General features: G+C 43.1%; 1 protein-coding gene across 1 annotated transcript in view; it reads left to right on the forward strand.

Moving 5' to 3' along the window:
• Positions 1-22,226, forward strand: part of PCNX2 (pecanex 2) — a 300,345-nt gene that overhangs the window by 83,182 nt on the left and 194,937 nt on the right. The window contains exons 11-13 of the mRNA XM_061162994.1: positions 2,474-2,627; positions 2,714-2,746; positions 14,373-14,544. Coding sequence (XP_061018977.1) covers positions 2,474-2,627; positions 2,714-2,746; positions 14,373-14,544 — 359 coding nt within the window. The remainder of the gene's footprint in view (positions 1-2,473; positions 2,628-2,713; positions 2,747-14,372; positions 14,545-22,226) is intronic.

The raw sequence follows: 22,226 nt of genomic DNA on the forward strand, positions 1-22,226 counted from the left end.
TTTGATAGGTGATGGATAAACAAATTGTGGTCTGTCGGTATTATTGAGCAGTAGAAAGAAAAGAGCTATCAAGCCATGCAGAGACATAGAGGACCTTTAGTGTGTACTACTAAGTGGAAGAAGCTAACCTGAAAAGGCTGCATACTGTATGATTTCACTGTGGAATCTGGACAAGGAGGGACTATGGAGCCAGTAAAAGGATGAGTGGCTACCAGGCGTTAGAGAGGACGGACGAATAGGCAGAGCACAGAGGATTTTTCGGGCAGTGAAAATACTCTGCATAATACAGTAATGGTGGATATGTATCATTACAGCATTGCCTAAACCCATAGAATGCACATCACCAAGAAGGGGCCATAATGTAGACTATGGACTTGAGTTGGTAATGATTTGTCAGTGTTACTTCATCAGTTAAAACACATGTAGCACTCTACTGGGAGATGCTGATGGTGGGGGAAGGTGGGTGTATATTTGGAGGGAGGAGCTATGTAGGAACTCTTTACACTTTCTCCTCAATTTTGTTGTGAATCTAAAACTGTTCTAGGGACTTCCATAGTGGTTCCGTGATTAAGATTTCACCTTCAAAGGCAGGGAGTGGGGATTTGATTTTTGATTGAGGAGCTAAGATCCTACATACCTCATGGCCAAAAAACCCAAAACATAAACAACAGAAGCAATAGTGTAACAAATTCAATAAAGACTTAAAAAATGGTTCACATAAAAAAATCTTAAAAAAATAAAGCTGTTTTAAAAATAAAATCCATTAATTAAAGAAAAACATTCTGGAGTGCCTGAGCATGCCAAGGATGAAGTAGCCAACTGTTCCTGTCTAAAAATGGTCATAATTTAATGGGAAAGACCAATAGGTACATGGACAAAAATAGGCAATGTAAGATAGCTCAGCTGGTAAAGAATCTGCCTGCAATGCAGGAGATCCAGGTTCAATTCCTGGGTTGGGAAGATCTGCTGGAGAAGGAATAAGCTACCCACTCCAGCATTCTTGGGCTTCCCTTGTGGCTCAGCTGGTAAAGAATCCACCTGCAATGCAGGAGACCTGGGTTCAATCCCTGAGTCAGAAAGATCTGGAGAAGGGAAAGGTTACCAACTCCAGTATTCTTGCCTGGAAAATTCCATGGGTGGAGGAGCCTGGTAGGCTACAGTCCATGGGGTCACAAAGAGTCAGATACAACTGAGTGACTTCACTTCACTTCACTCAGAATTCTAGTGATTAGTCCATCTAAACTCTTGACCTTGGGGTCCACACTGTTCTCCCTTAACTTCAACTGTTCCCTCCTGTAACTCCACCCCGCGTCTCGTCCTCTCATAGACGCCTTCCACCTGTAATGTCATAGTCCCAGTTCATTCTTCACATCCCCTCTGCGTGCGTGCATGCTAGATGTCTTCAGTCCTATCCAACTCTTGGGACCCTATGGACCATAACCCTTCAGGCTCCTCTGTCCTTGGGATTCTCCAGGCAAGAATACTGGAGTGGGTTGCCATTTCCTTCTCCAGGGGCTCTTCCTGACCCAGTGATTGAACCAGGGTCTCCCGCACTGCAGGCAGACTCTTTACCGTCGGAGTCACCAGGAAATTTGCTTTCTCTCAACCCCCATCCAGTGTCTCCACATTCCCTCTTGCACTTTGATGGATCCACTTCCTCCCACTAGCAGCCCTTGTTGCCTCCCGCGTGATCCTGCCTTCAGCCCCTTTATATCAGCATCTCGGCACTCCCTTTCTTGTCCCTTTTCACACCCGCTGTCTGGATGAGCTCCTCTCTCTGCCCCACACACACGTCTCACGTGGCGTCTCCGGAGAGATCACCCGGTGACACATGGGTCAGACCCGCTGCACTGACAGCTCCCTGGCCGGAGCTCTCCTGGCCTCTGAAACGGAGCAGCCAATTCTGGCCACTGTGACTGTATGTGGAAGGGATTGCCTGCTTTAGTCACGTGTAGTGTACCCCCTTCCTCCACTTCATGGAGTCAGTGAAGCTTCTTTTCTGAAACACATTTCACTGTGGTGGATGGAATAATTAACAGTCTTCTCCCAGTAAACCTGGTTTAATGGCCAGGGACACCCAAAGGGATTATATTTCACTTGTTTCAATAACAGAAAGTGGGGGTTAAATATGGCTTTAAAAAAAACGTAGAATGCAGTAATAAGGCAAGAAAGAAAGAAACTGGAGAATCTTGTTACCAAGCATTAAAGCTTCGGATAAGTACTCTCTGAGGACAGTCATTTTAGAAGCACGCAGGTATTCTCTGGATAAAAACAGACAACCTTACCTTTTATTCCCTTTGTTTTTTTAATTTTTTAAAGTTATGAAATGTGATAACACATTTACAGGAGACTAGGAAAATACAGAACAATATTATGTATAGTTGCACTATATATTGCAATTATTTTTTAAGTAGATAAATTAAGATTTTTAGATGGACTTTCAATGTTGTTTTTATTTGTTTATTTTGCTCAGAACTGAAGATGTCAAGGAAAATGTGCTGGCGGTTTTACTCATTATCCTGGTTTCCCTGCTTGGATTTCTGACGTTGAACCAAGGCTTTTGCAAAGACATGTGGGCACTCCTCTTCTGCCTCGTCATGGCCAGCTGCCAGTATTCCCTGTTAAAGGCAAGACCACATCTAATTCTTACCATCATTAATGTAGCCTTGAAATCATGAGATGATGACCCAGACACTTCTGATTTGTGTTCCAGAGCGTTCAGCCTGACCCCGCCTCGCCAATCCACGTAAGTGTCCGCTCACAGGCTTGTCTGGTCCGCTTGCATTGAAGATGGGGAATGGCCAAAAGCAGTTCAAATGTGTACAGCAATATGCATATATATTGAATGTCAGATGGAAGTACTAACGCATGGTGGTCAGGTTCAGGGGAGATCTGAGGTTGTGATGGGAACGGTGGTGGGGAGGGGCCAGGCTGGGGACCATCCTGTGTGGAGGGCCTTTTGCATCTCACTGAACTCCTCTCAGGAAAGGCGTGGCAGCCAGTGGGGAAGTCGGCAGAGTCTGCAGTCAGGATGCCTGTGTTGGCTTCCTGGTTCCTGTGTCTGAAGCTTGGACCCTGAATGAAAAGTGAGCTCTCCATGCCTCAGTTTTACTGTGTGTGAGTAAGGATAGTACAAATGCCTATGGAGGTTGAAATAATCCAAGTCACGGGCTTACAACAGTGCCTGGTATATAGAAATTGCTTCATAGATGGTAGCTGTTATTGGAAACATTGGTTATGTAAGCATGGATCATTATTCTTTTTACATGAAGCTGATCTCTTCCTATCCCACACTTTCAAGTGTATCGTTACCTTTTATCTCATTGTTTGGGGGGCTTATTTATACTTGAAACTCTGGCCTCTCCAGTACCGATCTCTTGGTGCTCCAACATCCCTCCCTGAACTCAGAAGCACAGGTAGCATCCACTGACCAGGGCGCTCCCTCCCCTGCGGGGTGGTGGGTCCAGGTCTGGCACTGTCCCTACAGGGACCCCAGCCGCATGCCTTTGCACCAAAACCACTGCTTGGCGGATGTCCCAGCTCTTTGAGAAACCTTCCTTCCTCTGTTATGGTAAACTCCTGTGAGTCCCTGAAAATTCTATCTGATGAAAGAAAACTTGACTTTCCCACTATCATGCTTTTAAAAAGAAATTCACATCCAGGATTTATGAGTGATCTCAAGTCTGTGATAGCTCATATTTAGCTCATAGTAATTAAGAAAAGCTTGTAATTGGCTGCTCACCTGGCATACGTTGCTATCGTGTTAAATTCCTCTGTTCCCCATAATTGGTTTACATGGAATACATCTTCTTTTGTCCCAGTGTCTGAATGTCAAGATAAGGAGAAACAGCATAATTAGGGTATCACAGATGTATTGTTGTGATTATTGTCAAGAATCTGGATTAGGTGGTGTGAGCAGAGATGCTCAGCCCTGTGATGTTCCATCCCAGCCCACCCCAGATGTGACACTGCCGTCCTCCTGATGCTGAAAATAAACCCCGCTTCCTAGTGACAGCTCTCAGGTCACTGTCTTTCTGGGTGACCCGGGGGAGGGGTGTAATTGGCTATTAAACATTCATTTCCTGCCTGTGCTCTCACGAATGGTGCTACCAGAGGTGAATGGTGAGAACAGCTGTTATTATCCCTGTGGATTTATAATGACTGTTTGTAGGACCCCTGGGTCACGGTTCTAAGTTGGAGTTGTAGTGTCTACATTGATCCAGTTCCTAGAGGGCTATACCCCGCTGCTCTTCCTTTATCTGAGCAAGCATGTCACAGTGAGATAGGAAACAGTGACTCCTCTTTCTGTCATTGGAAGCCACAGTCAGACATCAAAGTCTGTTTATTGTAGTAATTAATATGCTTACACAGATTGCTAAGTGGATTAGTCCTGATTTGAGTTAGCATTTCTAGCTATTACGGTGAGGAAAGAAAACATGGTAGGTATAAAATATTTCCTCTTGTAATGTGTCTCAGCCATGTAGATGTTTAGAAGACTGCCTTACTGTTTAGAGATGAGAAAACCTCAGAAAGCTCAGTCCAGTCTGGTAGAGAGATGGTTCCGTGTCTGCCACCAGCCCTGGCTAAGATTCCTTTATCAGTGGCTGCCAGATAAAGCAAAGTACAAAAAAAAAAAAGCATTTTGTTTTGGACTGGAGTACAGCTGATTAACAGTGCTGTGATGGTTTCAGGTGGACACTAAAGGGACTCAGCCATGCATATTCATGTGTCCGTTCTCCCCCAAACGCCCCACCATCCAGTTGCCACCGAAGCGCTGTTCAAGACTCTGTTCGTTCCCAGGGAGTGGCTGTTCAAAAATGCAGTCAATTCTTGTTCTTTGACTGCTTGATTTTTCTGCTTTGTTTCCTTCCGGGAGCACAGAAGTGGCAAACTTTGAGCAAGTTGTTAAAACCAGAAGACAGCATAATGATTTTTTTTTTTTTTTTTGGTATAACACTGTGTGTTTCAGATAGAGTTGCAGAATTAATACTGGCATGCTAGTAGATATGGTACCATCAACCCTGGGCTTGGAAAAAAAAAATGCTTCTGATTGTAAAAGAAAACAGGTCTAGGAGAGCTTAAAAACTGAGGTGAGAGTAGCTTCTGGAATCAGTTGGAGGATCAGAGACTGGTAATTTAGTGATGAGTGATGAAGCTGTTCCTTAACTTAGACAGACTTGTAGACTTGTCTAACCAACAGTGGGTTTCCTGGGTGGCTCTAGGGGTAAAGAACCTGTCTGCCGATCCAGGAGACATAAGAGATGTGGGTTCAATCCCTGGGTCGGGAAGATCCCCTGGAAAAGGAAATAGCTACCCGCTACAGTATTCTTACCTGGAGAATCCCATGGACAGAGGAGCCTGGTGGGCTACCATCCATAGGTTTGTAAAGAGTCACACCCGACTGAAACGACTTAGCGCACATGCACAACCAACAATATCCACTAATGATAACCCAGAAAGCAAAATCTAGTGCGATATCTGAGAGGCAGCCAAAGACTGGGATCCCCAGCATGGAGCTGGAGTCAGAGGCCTTTCCCCGCACCTGCTGGGACCCTGCATGGGGGTGGCTGGGACAGCACCCGGGAATCTGCATTCTGACACCACCCAGGTGCTGGTGGAGGAAGTGACCTCAGGTCACACCTGAGAAACACAGGTGATGGGGAGCGTGCAGGTTTGCGGACTTGAATTCAGCCTCCCCCTGTGCACACTACGGCCTTTTGGTCAAGTGACTTCTCTGAGTCTCAGGTTTTTTGTCTGTGAAAGAGGAAATATTAAAATAGGATATTGTGAGGGAAGCAAGGTGATGCACATCCAGGGCTCAGCATAGAATCTGGCACTGCAGGAGCGCTTGACAAATGCTAACAATTTTTGTGTGAGTAAAGTAGGGGTCATAATAACAACCTCAGTTAGTGCTGGTAATGAGTGAGCTGGACAATGTATATAATGTTCCTAGCACAGGACCTGAAATATTAAGTCCTCTGGAAATGATTCTTTTCCTTTCTTGTTCTACTTTGCAGATACAGAAGGCTGAGAATTTTCACAAGCCCCATACCTAGTTCCCTTATTATTAACCTCATACATCAAAATGTTTCATTTGACACAGCTACTGAACCCAGGTGGATACATCGTTATTAACTGAAGTTCATGTTTTACTTAGATTTCCATAGGTTTTTCCTATTATCTTTTTGTTTATTGGTTTGAGGATCGCATCCAGGACACCACATGGTGTTTAATTATCCTCTCTCTTAAAGCTCCTCTCTGCTGTGACGGTTTCTCAGGCTTTCCTTGCTTTTCTGATCTGGACAGCTTCAAGGAGCATTGGTCAGGAATTTTGTAGACTGTTCCTCAGTTGAGATTTATTTGGTGCTCATCTGATGATTGGACTCGGTTATGGATTTTGGGGAGGAAGACTGCAGAGTTTAAGTGTCATTTTCCCCACATCTTTTGAGGGTCTGTACCATCAACATGACTTACCACTTCTGATGTGGACCTTGATCACCTGCTAAAGGTGCTGTTTATCAGAGGAATGATTTTTTAAAATTTTATTAAAACTTTTTAAAAAGTTGCAGTAGAGTTGCTTTACAGTGTTATATTAGTTTCTGGTGTCCAGCAAAGTGATTCACTTATAAATGTACATATATCTATTCTTTTTCAGTTTCTTTTCCATTATAGGCTATTACAAGATATGAAGTATAGTTCTCTGTGCTCTACAATAGGTGCTTGTTGGTTGTCTATTTTATATATAATAGTGCTGCTGCTGCTGCTAAGTTGCTTCAGTTGTGTTCAACTCTGTGTGACCCCATAGAGGGCAGCCCACCAGGCTTCCCCATCCCTGGGATTCTCCAGGCAAGAACACTGGAGTGGGTTGCCATTTTCTTCTCCAATGCATGAAAGTGAAAAGGGAAAGTGAAGTCTCTCAGTTGTGCCCGACTCTTAGCGACCCCATGGACTGCAGCCCACCAGGCTCCCCCATCCGTGGGATTTTATCTGTTAATCCCAAACTCCTAATTTACCTCTCCCTCCCCCATCTTTCCCCTCTGGTAACCATAAATTTGTTTTCTATGTCTGTAAGTCTGTTTCTGTTTTGTAAAAAACACTATTTGTATCATTTTTTAGGTTCCACATATAAGTGATAGAATACGATATTTGTCTGACTTACTTCACTTAGTATGACAGTGTCTAGGTCCATCCATTTTGCAGCAAATGACATTATTTCATTCTTTTTATGACTGAGTAATACCCCATTGGGTATATATGCCACCAAGTGTGGGCCATAGAATTCCTGTTGGCTAGCGTTTTACTAGGGTCAGCTTCCTTAGGACAGTTGGACACCCACCCCCAGATCATCTTCTTTTGCTCCACATAGAAAGGGAACCAAAGAGTATAGGTAAAATTTTTCAGTATACATCTGAAAAAAAAACAAAACTAACTTGAAAGGATATATGCACCCAGTGTTCACAGTAGCACTATTCATAATAGCCAAGACGTGGAGGCAACCCAAGTGCTTTCAGTAGACGATTGGATTAAGAAGATGTGGTATATATAAACAATGGAATACCGCTCAACCATAAAACAGAAAATGCCATTTGCAGCAGCGTGGACAGACCTAAATAATACTAGGTGCCTGCTAAGTTCCTGCAGTTCCTACTGTTTGCAACCCCATGGACTATAGCCCACCAGACTCCTCTGTCCATGGGATTCTCTAGGCAAGAATACTGGAGTGGGTTGCCATGCCCTCCTCTAGGGGGTCTTCCTCACTCAGGGATCGAACTCATGTCTCTTACATCTCCTGCATTCGCAGGTGGGATCTTTACCACTAGCATCATCTGGGAAGTCAGATAATACTACATCTAGTGAAATAAGTGAAACTGTGAAAGACAAATACTATACAATAGCACTTATATGTGGAATCTAAAATTTAGTACAAATGAATCTATATGCAAATCAGAAACAGACTCACAGACATAGAAAGTATACTTCTGGTTACCAAAGGGAGAGAGAGAGAGGGGGATAAATTAGGAATTTAGGATTAATGGATACAAACTACTGTACATAAAATACATAAGCAACAAACATTTACTCTATAACACAGGGAACTATATTGAATATCTCATATACCTATAATGGAATATAATCTTTGTTAATAAAAAACTCAAAACAAATCACTGAGCTGTACATCTGAAACTAACACAATATTGTAAGTCAGCTCTATTTCAACTTAAAAAATTTAAATGAAAACTTCAAGAGCTCTAAATAGACAGATGAATTGCCAAGTCTTAAGTGAAACAGAACTAATCAACAGCCACCAAAAAATTATACTTAAATAAACTATTCTATACCGTCATGTGTGTGTGTGCTAAGCTGCTTTAGTCTTTGTGACCCTATGGACTATAACCTGACAGGCTCCTCTGTCCACGGGATCCTCCAGTCAAGAGTGCTGGAGAGCGTTGCCAAGCCCTCCTCCAGGGGATCTTCCCAACCCAGGGACTGAACCTGCAGCTCCTGCATCACAGGCAGATTCTTTACTGTTGAGTCTCCATGGAAGCCCCTCTTACCATCATAAGAAACTATAAAAACAACCAACCCTTATTATAGTGAACAGAGTTCTACGTAGGTAGACATCATACTGCAGAGGGGCTAGACAGAGCAGGTAGTTATTTTTCTACACTTTCCAGGTAGGGGCCCTTCTCACCCTCCTGAGTCCTTTCAGGAAGAGTCAACACCTTCCAGGAAACGCTGTTACGAACGCTTTTCCCCACGCTCTGTGTTCACTTCACAGGGGTAACAGTCACATTGTGTGTTTAAAGAATGATGACTATGAATGAACTTGAGCCAAGTGAGGTTGAGTGTTGGGGCTGGAAGGATCCAGGGCCAAATACAGGGACCATCTGCGTTGGTCTGGTGAGCCAGTGGGTAGTGACCAGGCAGCCAGGTGGCCAGCAGCGGGGTTCAAATCCTGGTCAGCCACACTGTCTTCTGTCTGTGAAGTCGGGCAAATTTCTTTTTCATGCCTCCGTTTGCTCTTGAGAATAATATGTAGAAAAATGAGAATAATAGTAGGACTTCTTCAGGTGGGTTAACTGTGTGGTTACCTTTCCCGTGGGTAGGACAGGATAAATGTCAGCCATTGCTGTTGTACATCAGCTTGTCAAAAAGAGCTGCCCTGTGAGTCCTGCCAAACAGGAACATGTGCAGACTCAGTAGGTGGGAGGCAACTGTTTTCTGCCCTCTGGGCTGAGAAGCAGAGATCTGCAGGAAGCCTGGAGCTGACATGGGTACCAGCGGAGACGGGATGGGGCTGGCGTGGCCTGGCTGCTGACAGCCTCGGTAGAGTAATGCTGTGTTCAAATACTCCATCCTCCTTATAACCAAATCCTTTCATCTTTTTCTCTCTCTCTATCACCTATCTCTCCATGTCACTATCCACCTATCATCTATCTTTCTATCTTCTACATCTATCCATCTATCTATCCATCATCTGTCATCTCCATCTCACTATCATTTATCTTTATCTACCTGTCTGTCTATCTGTCTATCTCTCCATCTCCCTATCTAGCTATCATCTATCTTTCTATCTTCTATATCTATCCATCCATCATCTATCTCCCTAGTCTCTGTCTCAATATGCTGAAGATAATGAAGAAGCTGAAGTTGAATGGTTCTATGAAGAACTACAAGACCTTCTGGGACTAACACCTAAAAAAGATGTCCTTTTCATTATAGGGGACTGGAATGCAAAAGTAGGAAGTCAAGAAACACCTGGAGTAACAGACAAATTTGGTCTTGGAGTACAGAATGAAGCAGGGCAAAGGCGAATAGAGTTTTGCCAAGAGGATGCACTGGTCATAGCAAACACCCTCTTCCAACAACACAAAAGAAGACTCTACACATGGACGTCACCAGATGGTCAATACTGAAATCAGATTGATTATATTCTTTGCAGCTAAAGATAGAGAAGCTCTATACAGTAAGCAAAAACAAGACTGGGAGCTGACTGTGGCTCAGATCATGAACAACTTTTTGCCAAATTCAGACTTAAAGTGAAGAAAGTAGGGAAAACCACTAGACCATTCATGTATGACCTAAATCAAATCCCTTATGATTATACAGTGGAAGTGATAAATAGATTCAAGGGACTAGATCTGAAAGACAGAGTTCCTGATGAACTAAGGACGGAGGTTTGTGACATTGTACAGGAGACAGGGATCAAGACCATCCCTAAGCAAAAGAAATGTGAACGAGCAAAATGGCTGTCTAAGGAGGCCTTACAAATAGCTGTGAAAAGAAGGGAAATGAAAAGCAAAGGAGAAAAGGAAAGATATACCCATTTGAATGCAGAGTTCCAAAGAATAGCAAGGAGAGATAAGAAAGCCTTCCTCAGTGATCAGTACAAAGTAATAGAGGAAAACAATAGAATGGGAAAGACTAGAGATCTCTTCAAGAAAATGAGAGATACCAAGGGAACATTTCATGCAAAGATGTTCTCAATAAAGGACAGAAATGGTATGGACCTAACAGAAGCAGAAGATATTAAGAAGAAGTGGCAAGAATACACAGAAGAACTATACAAAAAAGATCTTCATGACCCAGATAATCAGGATGGTATGATCACTCACCTAGAGCCGGACATGCTGGAATGTGAAGTCAAGTAGGCCTTAGGAAGCATTCACTACGAACAAAGCTAGTGGAGGTGATGGAATTCCAGTTGAGCTATTTCAAATCCTGAAAGATGATGCCGTGGAAGTGCTGCACTCAGTATGTCAGCAAATTTGGAAAACTCAGCAGTGGCCACAGGACTGGAAAAGGGCAGGTTTCATTCCAATCCCTAACAAAGGCAATGCCAAAGAATGCTCAAACTACCGCACGATTGCACTCATCTCACACACTTGTAAAGTAATGCTCAAAATTCTCCAAGCCAGGCTTCAGCAATACATGAACCATGAACTTCCAGATGTTCAAGCTGGATTTAGAAAAGGCAGAGGAACCAGAGATCAATTTACCAACATCTGTTGGATTATTGAAAAAGCAAGAGAGTTCCAGAAAAACATCTATTTCTGCTTTATTGATTTTGCCAAAGCCTTTGACTGTGTGGATCACCACAAACTGTGGAAAATTCTGAAGGAGATGGGAATACCAGACCATCTGACCTGCCTCTTGAGAATCTATATGCAGGTTAGGAAGCAACAGTTAGGACTGGACATGGAACAACAGACTGGTTCCAAATAGAGAAAGGAGTACGTCAAGGCTGTATATTGTCACCCTGCTTATTTAACTTATTTGCAGAGTACATCATGAGAAATGCTAGTCTGGGTGAAGCACAAGCTGGAATCAAGATTGCCGGGAAAAATATCAATAACCTCAGATATGCAGATGACACCACCCTTATGGCAGAAAGTGAAGTAGAACAAAAGAACTTCTTGATGAAAGTGAAAGAGGAGAGTGAAGAAGTTGGTTTAAAGTATCAACATTCAGAAAACTAAGATCATGGCATCTGGTCCCATCACTTCATAGCAAATAGATGGGAAACAGTGGAAAAAGTGACAGACTTTATTTTGGGGGGGGAGCTCCAAAATCACTGCAGATGGTGACTGCAGCCTTGAAATTAAAAGACACTTCTCCTTGGAAGAAAAGCTTTGACCAACCTAGATAGCGTATTAAAAAGCAGAGACATCACTTTGCTGACAAAGGTCCGTCTAGTGAAAGCTATGGTTTTTGTGGTAGTCATGTGTGGATGTGAGATTTGGACTATAAAGAAAGCTGAGCACCAAAGAATTAATGCTTTTGAACTGTGGTCTTGGAGAAGACTCTTGAGAGTTCCTTGGACCGCAGGGAGATCCAACCAGTCCATCCTAAAGGAAATCAGCCCTGAATATTCATTGGAAGGACTGATGTTGAAGCTGAAGCTCCAATACTTTGGCTACCTGATGCAAAGAACTGACTCATTTGAAAAGACCCTGATGCTGGGAAAGATTGAAGGCGAGGGGAGAAGGGGATGACAGAGGATGAGATGGTTGGATGGCATCACCAACTCAATGGACATGACTTTGAGTAAACTCCTGGAGTTGGTGTTGGACAGGTAAGCCAGGCGTGCTACAGTCCATGGGGTCGCAGAGTCGGACACGACTGAGGGACTGAACTGAACTGAATCCTCTACCTTTCTATATCTATATATCTAACCATATCTATGTATCTATCTATTTAATCTATTTATCTATCTATCCATTCATCCATGTATCTGTCTATTTACCTTCCTATTTTCTACCTACCTATCAACAGCAAGTTTGAAGCATTTGAGCAGCCTACCCTCTTGGTAAGAGGATAATTAGAATGATCTGGTCTCTTAGTCACAAGCACCACTGCCCTCTAGATGGGGACCTCCAGGTTTTAATAGATTCTCTCACCTTATCCTTTACTTGCCCTGCAACCAGAGCGCAGGCTGAGAAATTGTATGCGTAGGTGGGGCTCCTGGGAGAGCTAAATGCATGTACAGAGCAGATTTTGTGAAGCAGCTTCCAAGATGCCCCCCAGCAGAAATCAGCAGTGCCCCTCGAGGGTATTTTAAAGTTAAAGACACTTGAATGGGAAACACTGGGATAAGTTTTAAAAGACTGTTTGGACTTCACCTGGAGGAGCAAATGTAATTTTTAAATTGAAAAAAAATCAATCCTTGGAGGTTTTCCGGACTGAATCCTATATGAAAGAAGTAACTGGAGCAGGGAAATTTTATTAATGGGTGTTCTTAGGAATCAAGGCAAATAAAAGTGACTCACATGCCATGTATTAGTGATTCACTTAGAATTGTTTGGGGACCCAAAAGGTAGCATGACGTTCAGGGCAGGCTCTTTCTAAGGGAGGGTTAAAGTTTGAGTCATAAATTATGGGTGAAAAGAAAGCATTCCCAGACCCAATAAGTAAAGTTTGACGTGGCAGATCCAAGATGATGTCTTTAATTTGTTTGAAACCAAAGACTTTCAATTCCTGGCAGAAGAAGTTTTAACCTTTTAGTAAAAGAATCAGGGCAAGTGGGAAGTAGGTATTTAATTATATTTCTAAAATGATATCAGTTTGAGGAAAGATCTCATATGCTTGTGTATTTGTATACTAAGTGGCTGTCTATACCAAGCAATTTATTTTGCTATTAACTTGATAAGAAATGCATTAAGATTTCACTTAGGCTTTAGTTTCAGGTTTTTTTTTTTTTCAAATGCAGAAGAAGTATTCCCTTTCCCATTAATCTATGACCTAGTTGGATTCAAAAGGAAATTTCATAATAGTGCAAGTATTCCTTTAAGACTAAGCCCAGACCCAGGGCCAAACATAGCCAGCCCCCATGGATAGGCTGTGTTTTCTTTCCCATTAAATGATGGTCTCAGAATAGGACTATTTCTATTATAGAAGCAGAGCAATTTAAATTGCATTTCTAAATATAATATGTTCAAGGCAGTGACTTTAAAAATTCATATCTGAGCTCGTATCACTTTCATCTTGACTTTTTATACTCAAAGTAGTTCATGAATTGCAAAGAATATTCTCTCCCTAATTCATTTTTGTTGGTTTTTTGAACCTTAGGAATTGTGCATTGATTTGTGAGATGTAAATTCTTTATCAGCTTTTGCCCTGGAAAGTTACCTTAGGAATTGTGCATTGATTTGTGAGATGTAAATTCTTCATTGGCTTTTGCCCTGGAAAGTTGATGTTACACCTTTTCCCTAATTTTTCTGTCCATTCCAAGAGAAGAATAAAAATGTGTCTGCTCTCTTTGTAACAATATTTTGAGGGCTCAGATGAAATCTGTTATGTTTTCGGTCCTCCTCAGAGGAAAATGCATATAAATAGCAAATGTTTAAAAATTGGATTATTCTACTGTACGGTACTAAGGCATTTTATGCAGACTCTGCAGATATAAACTTTGCACCTGAATTGTCTTGCTTTCTGAGACATAAGGAAATTGAAGCCAAGTTATAATTCTATTTCTTGTTAATAATGGAGCTCAAATTAGACCATGTAGAGCAAACAGTGGTTTAAATTAGTTTTGCACTTGAAACGAACAACACAAATAGAAGTTTTGCTGTGGGGGAAGCATTGAATTAGATCTAGGTTTCATCCGAGGCTGGTAATTAAATTTTCAGGTAAATCTTGTTGAGTCTGAGAAGGAAAACATTCTTTTTGACATTCTCAGTCTTCTTAAACAGAGTAAGCCTCGGGGTTTTCTTTTTTTCCTTGGTGTTTTGTGTGTCTGAATTATAGTGGGGGAGGGGGAGAATGTATTATATGGTGCAAGTTGTATAATATGGTATAAATGATTGAGTATGAGGTTTCTGTCATTGAATCAAAATTAAAGGTACCATTCAGAAATTATGTTTGTTTTCTAGGGACACAACCAAATCATAACATACAGCAGACCAATCTATTTTTGTGTGCTGTGTGGCCTTATTTTGCTTCTTGATACAGGGGCCAAAGCCAGGCACCCTCCCACTTACATTGTGTATGGTCTGAAGCTCTTCTCTCCAGGGTCCCTCCAATGGGCTAGGGACCTCTTAATAGGTGAGTTCATTTGGGGGGATTGTGGGAAAGGTCACAGAGACGGGAGGGTATTTCTCCCCTTGATTTTCTGAATCCCTCATTGGAGAAACTTTCTTACTTGCTTATTGGATCAAGAGATGTGCATGTTCCTTTTGGTTTGCATGCTTTCAGTAGACTCTTTGGGAGCCAGAGCCCAAAGCATCCAACAATGGACTTATTCTAAAGCAGAGGTCCCCCACCTTTTTGAAACCAGGGACTCATTTCATGGAAGACAATTTTTCCACCGGCCAGGGGTTGCGGGGGTGGGGGTGGTGGTTTGGGGATGATTCAAGCGCAGTAGGGTTTGTGCTCCTATGAGTATCTAACGTGGCTACTGATCTGACAGGAGGCGGAGGTCAGATGGTAATGTGAGTGATGGGGAGTGGCTGTAAATACAGATGAAGCTTTGGTTTCTCACCCGCTACTCACCTCCTGCCATGTGGCCCAGTTCCTAATCAGCATCAGTCCATGACCTGGGGGTTGGAGACTTTGTTCTAGAGGATGTTGATACTCATGACTAGGGAGCTGCAGCACTTAATATCTGAAGACAGGTGGCTAGGGTACCTGGTGTGGGGCATCAGTGGGACTCCCCAGGATGGGAGTGATTTTTGTCCTCAAGGTGGTCGTCACAGACTCACCCACATGGCACAGATGCTCTGGAAATGCGTGAATGGACGTGGTTCTCAGTCCACATGGCATCCTGGATATGCTAGTCACCTAGCTTTTCACTGGTGCACTTTATTTGCCTGAAGGTCCAGGCAGCGTTTGATGTAAAAAGCTCCACTTACACAGGTGACCTTCATGTTATAATGGTGTAGAGCCCCAGCTCTGGAGCCAGATGGCTGGCTATTTGAATTCCAGCTCTGCTTCTTTCCTACTTGTGTGACCTTGAGCAAAATTCAACTGTAGTTTGAGGATAAAAATAGTACACACCTCAGAGGTTGTTGCAAGCTTTAGATGTGTTAGTATATTTCAACATATAGAAGAGCGTCTAGGACCAGGTGTTAGCTATTATTATCTTTATTATGCAAAGAGGCTGCCCCATTGTGGACCTGCAGCTCTGAAGACTTGACTGCCAATGCTATGAGAATTCCTGTGATGACACCCAGAGGATTACACACGTATTCATGTGTGATTATCTGATCACATTGACCAGATGAGTTGATAAAGGGCAGCTCCCAGAGGCTGCACTTCCTGGATCTGTTACTTGCCAGCTGGAAGTTTTCCTCGGGGACATTGTCAGAGCCATAGGTCCTGCATCATCATTCTCTGATCCTGTGACAACTCTTGGAGTCTCTCCAGTGGGACTCAGGAGGACCCCAGATATGATGTCTCTGTGCTTCTTAGAGGTGAAAACTGGAGGAGACATCCCACCTTCTGGCTCACTTTCCCAGCTGTCATCTCGCATCCCTCTTCCTACCGTTTTGGTAGCAGACTGTTCACTCCCCTCACACTTGGCCCACTGCATGAACCCACCTTTGTCTGCACCCTCAGCACCTCGATTCCTGCTGTATCATGTGAGGAGCTGAGTGTTGGGACCATGTTTCAGAGACTCTCTGAATTCTAACAGGAAACAGAAACAAGTTGGGAGAAACTTAGGAACTGATCCCATGATTAAACCCTAGTTGGTGTCCTCTTGGTCACATCCCAGGTAGTTCAGTGGTAAAGAGCCTGCCTATGATTCAGAAGACTCAGATTCAGTACCTGGGTCGGGAAGATCCCTTGGAGGAGAAGATGGCAACCCACTCCAAAATACTTGCCTGGGAAATTCCTTGGACAGAGGAGTCTGGCAGGCTACAGTCTATGGGGCCCCAAAGAGTCGGACACGACTGAGCGACTAAGCATACACACACATGGTGTCCTTTTGCCCAAGAATCTTTACTTCTACTCTGCTTTTTTTCTACTCTCATATTTTTCACTTTACTTTTTATATTATTTGAAATTCTGTCACAACACACACACACACACACACACACACACACACACACACACTATTAAGGGCTTTAAGTCCCTTCTACCTTCCCATACATTAGCTCACCCCTCTTCCTTCTGAGATCAGCTTCAGTGAAGGAGTCAGGGCCTGGGTAGGCAGACATGCCCCATCACCACTGCACACACGTGAGAAGACTGTCCTTCCCTGTCATCTTCTTTGTATAAACAGCAGTGTTGGACGCTGGAGTCTTCAGTCAGGGGCATGGTAGGAGATGTAGAGGGCACACAAGGGTTTCGGAAGGTGTCCAAGAAACACCTGTCTGTGCCGTAACATTGCCTTTTCTTGTCTGTGCCCACACTCAGTCTTGTGTATCTCGTGGACCTCTTGCCTGAGGATCTCAGTGAGCATGAGTGTCGGCAGACTTCCATGTCTTAGAGGCCATGAGGGTTTGCAGCCTGGCCTGAAGCCCCAGTTCCCGTGTCTTCTCACCTAATCTTTGTGTCCCTTCTCTGCCGCACTCCCAGCCCCAACACGCAATACACACTATGCTAGGCAATGATGACTCATTTCCCTAAGTTGGGTCCCATCTTCTGTCCTTGCACAGCCCCTGCTTTTCATAATATCGAACTCATTCTGTAGTCATCTGCTCCATTTGTGATGTTTGACCATGTCCATCTCTGTCATTAGCTTGGACATTCCCCCAGGGAATCCCCGGTACTAAGCATGGTGTCCAGTGCATACAGGTGCTAAGGAGACACCTTGTGGAGGGATGAGCATGGAGTATGCTTTAAATACCAAAGGAATTACTGTACAGAGGACTTTGGAACACTTCCCATTCATAAATCAGGAAAAGTCTATAGTCGTTTTGGGACTGTTCAACTCAGCCCTTAGAATAAGTAGGAATTTTCTAAGTACCTTTTACAGATGGTTTGTATAAAGAGATTTAGAAGAGGAAAAGCATGACATATGTTCCATTTAGAAATCATTTTTTTCTGAATAGATCTCCCCTATTCCTATTTTTCTTTAATTTGCTACTATGAAAAAGCCAATGCTATTGAATAAATGCAGTTGTCTTGGCATAGTGGACTTACCATACCATCAGAACATAAAATTAAATGTTATTAAAGCTCAAAAAGTGAGACCTTAATGTAATTGGTCAAAGTCTAAGATTTTACTTTTAGCAGTAACCCTGGTTCTAGAATTGGCTATTAGCTATGTACATTCAAATTTTATTTATCTTCAAATCAGTGTCGTTAGGGAGTGGAGATGGGGCAGGGAACATGGCATTTCTTATCTTTTTCACCAGAATTCCCTGTTTTCTCATTAAAACTCCCCCTTAATACATATTCTGTCTGCTTGTCAACAGTGAGGAGGGTAGTGATAAATAGTCCAGCATGCCGACTTAATGACTTCAGGGTCAACAAAAGTGGAAACCTAGAACAGTGGCAACCCCTATGGAATGAAGGTGGTAGGCGTTACTAGTTTGTACCAAACAGGAAAAGATCGTGGGACAAATTTAGACAGAAAGAGAGGCTTATACAAAGTTTCCAACTTTATGAGGGAAAAGAAGTTCAGAGTCATCTATTCTTCTTTGTCACCTTCTGTCCCTCAGCTACCAAGGGATCTGAGTGGGTTATAGCTGCTGACATTGTTAGGTTCAGAGTTAGCAAGAAGAGAAAGAAAAAACTTCAGGGAAAACAAAAGGTTATTAGGAAGAAAAGGGGGAGTTTTGCTGTCCTGAGACAGTACCACAAATGGGTGGCTCGGAACAGCAGAAGTGTGTGTCTGCTAGTTCTGGAGGCCAGAGGTCTAACATCTCTGAAAGCCCAAGGGGAAGGTATTCTCCAGGCTGTCTCCTCGGCCTGTCAGTGGCCCTCTTCTCCCTGTATCTCTTCACATTATTCATCGTCCCTGTCTTTGTATCCGAATTTCCCCTGTTTATAAGGATTTCAGTCATATTAGATTAAAGCCCATTCTAATGATCTCATCATAATGTGGTAATCTGCAAAGACCCCCCACCTCCAAATAAAGCCCCATTCACAGGTCCTTGGCGTTCGGACTGTGACATCTTTTGGAGGGGTGCAATTTAACCCATTTGACGAGGAGCATCTATGAGAAAGGACATGAGGAAAGTAGGAACTGAGTCCGTGAGACGTTTACCATCGTGTGCCCATCATGCTGAGGGAGTGGTCCTCTTCTGACTGATGCTGGAGTGTGTGTAATAGTGCCTGGAGCTGTGCTTTCTGGGTAATATCTCTATTCCCCACTGCTGCTCTTGGTTTCTGCTCAGACCACCAACCTACCAGAGTGTAGAGAGGCGGCAGAAGAAGAGGAGCAGGAAGAGAGGAAGATGTAATGTCTGCTGCCTTATTCTGCCTCCCAGGGCAGAAGGGGTTGAAAGTGAGCCAGGGGTAGGAGATGAGTTTAGTGGCCATTGGGCAGGTGGGGAGGTTGGAGAAGCTCTTTGCCACGTGTGACATGAGAAGAGAACATCAGATAACAGAACTATAGAAGGAGGAGAAAGTGCAGTGATAAGGAACAGCTCTACACTAGACCACTTCACCAGTCTTGGCAGTGAGCTGTAATCCACCTACTAGACAGTGGAGAGATGCAGAACCTTCCAAGAGATAAGGAACCTGGAGAGTAAAATTGACACAAGAAGAAAGACAAAGTCAGTGGTGGGACTAGTTGTTTTTGTAGGCTGAGGGGTGAATTCAGGAAATAGAAACACTCAGGGTGATATTCTTACATAATTTATTTCTCTTTATGATCTTTCATATATGTTCATAATATCACTTCTCTTTCATTATAAGGAGAAAGTCTGTCTTTTTTCCTCCACGAGTAAGGTGAAAGACCTTTCTAGTGCTCATTTCCTCTGCTGACCTCTGGGCTGAAATTTTTATTACTTTGCATTTGGGTAGCTTCAACAAAAGCCTATGAGTTTGACTGGCTTTGTAATCATCTTTTGGATGAGAAAGCCAAGAGGTCTGCAGTCCCTAGTACTGTATTTCAAGAAGAGCAGTAACAATGCCAACGTGTGCTCTGAGAAGTGTGGCCACGTGGGCTACACGGGGTCTTCACATGGGGCCTTCACATGGGGCCAGGGAATGGGGATGTCCAGCCTAGAGAGGAAATGCTGGGGTCCTGGGGGCACACGGGGTGGCTGCAGGTGGTTAAAAGGCTGCCAGATTGGAACAGGAGAGATTTTATTTCTGTTGGAGTAGCTGTGATAACGAGTTCCACTGTCTAGTAGGTGGATTACAGCTCACTGCAGGACTGGTGAAGTGGTTTGATGTAGAGCTGTCCGGTAGGGCCATGGGTTGCCTAGTCAAGCAAGGAGTTCCCTAATGTGGGAAGAACTTGGGCAAGATGAGACAGCATCACTTACAGAAGGGTTCCATGTGCTTAATGGGTCCTTTCCAGATGTGAGAGTTTGACATTTTGTTTTAGTCTTTAGGACCATCACCTGCTACCTACACTAAAGCAGCTTCAATGATGTAACCCTTGGAGATAATGGAGGTTTTGTAACCAGTGACTGAGGTGGATCCACTCTCACCTGCACACTGAGGCACACATTTCCATGTCTCGTGTAAAGACTTGCCTCTTGGCCCCAGTAATCCATGTCAGGACCATATGCTAAAGCACAGATATGACATGTAGGAGACACACAGTGTTTGCAGTCATACCAAGTTCAGTCGCTCAGTGGCGTCTAGCTCTTTGTGACTCCATGGACTGCAGCACGCCAGGCTTTTCTGTTCTTCACTATCTCCCAGAGTTTGTTCAAACTCATGTCCATTGAGTCGGTGATGCCATCCAGCCATCTCATCCTCTGTCACCTGCTTCTCCCTCCTGCCCTCAATCTTTCCCAGCATCAGGGTCTTTTCCTTGGGTTTATTTCTGTGTTATTTTAATTTTGCTCACCTCCCCCCACCCCAACCTGCAAATATAGTAATGAATATTATTATTCACATTTAACATAAGAAAGGAGCAAGTTCCAATATTTTTATTTATACCCTGTGCTTGAAAAGAAATGGAACTGTACCAGAAGTTTCTGCATTTATGGTAATTATTAGGGAACATGAGGAGAAGGCAGGATGTGAGAGAAAATTACAGACCCTCCCAGCAGTACACTAAGAAAAAACTCTTTGTTCACAGGGAAAATTGCCAACAAACACAGCGATTTGTTTATTTTTCACTTTTGGGAAAAAAGACAAATTCATTTCAGCGACTTCAGGTGGAATTTTCCAGTCGTCCTACTAATGCCACGAGGTTTGGGCTGCATTTTCATTCACCTGTTCCACTCTGGCTTTAAAGGCGAGAGACTTCCTTCTCTACTTCCACCTGGGGATAACCTAAATCCTGGGCTCCCCGTCGTCTGCTCTCCTTCCTCTGCTGTGTCCTTCTGCTCCTGCTCCACAGGTGTGGCCAGAGCATCTTCGGTTAAAACTTCTGGCGTCTTGTACCATTTATTTTCCTCCTGCCATCCTTCATCGTGTTCCACTTCTTTCCACTTTATTAGTTTGGGTGTTATTGCCTAATGTATTTCTTTTGATAATATTTATTCTATTTATTATGTATTTATCTGGCTATGCTGGGTCTTAGTTGTGGCATGCAAACTCACATGTAAGATCAAGTTCCTTGACCAGAGATGGAACCCCAGACCCCTGCATTGTGAGCATGGAGTCTCAGCCACTGGACCACCAGGGGGGTCCAAGCCTAATGTATTTCTTGTAGAAAATACTTATTTACCCATGTTTCACTGCACAGGTTCAGTATTTGGCTGCCTTTATTGTATTATTTCACAGTCAAAAATTTTTTCCCTGTAGTTCTTCATTCTTGGTATGGCTTTTGAACTAATGAAATCTCGTTGCACCTTCCCTCTGCTCCTGTCCTAGTCATGAAGAATACAATGAATTGTCGAACCTTCACTGCTAGGTTTTGAATCCCAAAGTTAAGAAAAACTAGTCAGTTTTCTTGAAATTACATAAGTTAAAATTTTGATGCCCAAAACTCTATGTCCTATCATTAACTTTCTATTTATTTCTTCTATCTTTCCTTTCATGTAAAAACTGAGAAAAGAAAGTGTCTTATGTGATTATGACTAGCAGATATCTATTTGTGTCTTATTGCCAACTTTGTTTTTGTTTTAAATTTTATTGAAGTATAGCTGATTTGTAATGTTGTGTTAATTTCTGCTGTACTGGAGAGTGACTCAGTTATACATATATGTGTGTGTGTGTGTGTGTATATATATATATATATATATATATATTCTTTTCCATTATGGTTTATCACAGAATATTGAATATAGTTCCTTGTGCTATACAGTAGGACCTGGTTGGTTGGCTGTTGTTTAGTCACTAAGTCGAGTCCGACTCTTTGTGACCCCGTGAACTGTGTCAGGCCAGGCTTTCTGTCCTACACCATCTCCTGGAGTTTGCTCAGACTCACGTCCATTGTGTCAGTGATGCCATCCAACCGTGTCATCCTCTGTTGTCCCCTTCTCCTTCTGTCCTCAGTCTTCTTTCCCCGTACCAGAGTCTTTCCCAGTGAGTCGGCCCTTCACTTAACGTGGCCAGAGTATTGGAGCTTCAGCTTCAGTCCTTCCAACGAATATTCAGGGTTGATTTCCTTTAGGATTGACTGGTTTGATCTCCTTGTTGTCCAGGGGATTCTCAAGAGTCTTTTCCATCACCACAATTCAAAAGCATCAATTCCTTGGCACTCAACC

Source organism: Dama dama, chromosome 15 (genome assembly GCF_033118175.1).
Source record: "Dama dama isolate Ldn47 chromosome 15, ASM3311817v1, whole genome shotgun sequence".
In the NCBI taxonomy this organism is placed as follows: Eukaryota; Metazoa; Chordata; class Mammalia; order Artiodactyla; family Cervidae; genus Dama; species Dama dama.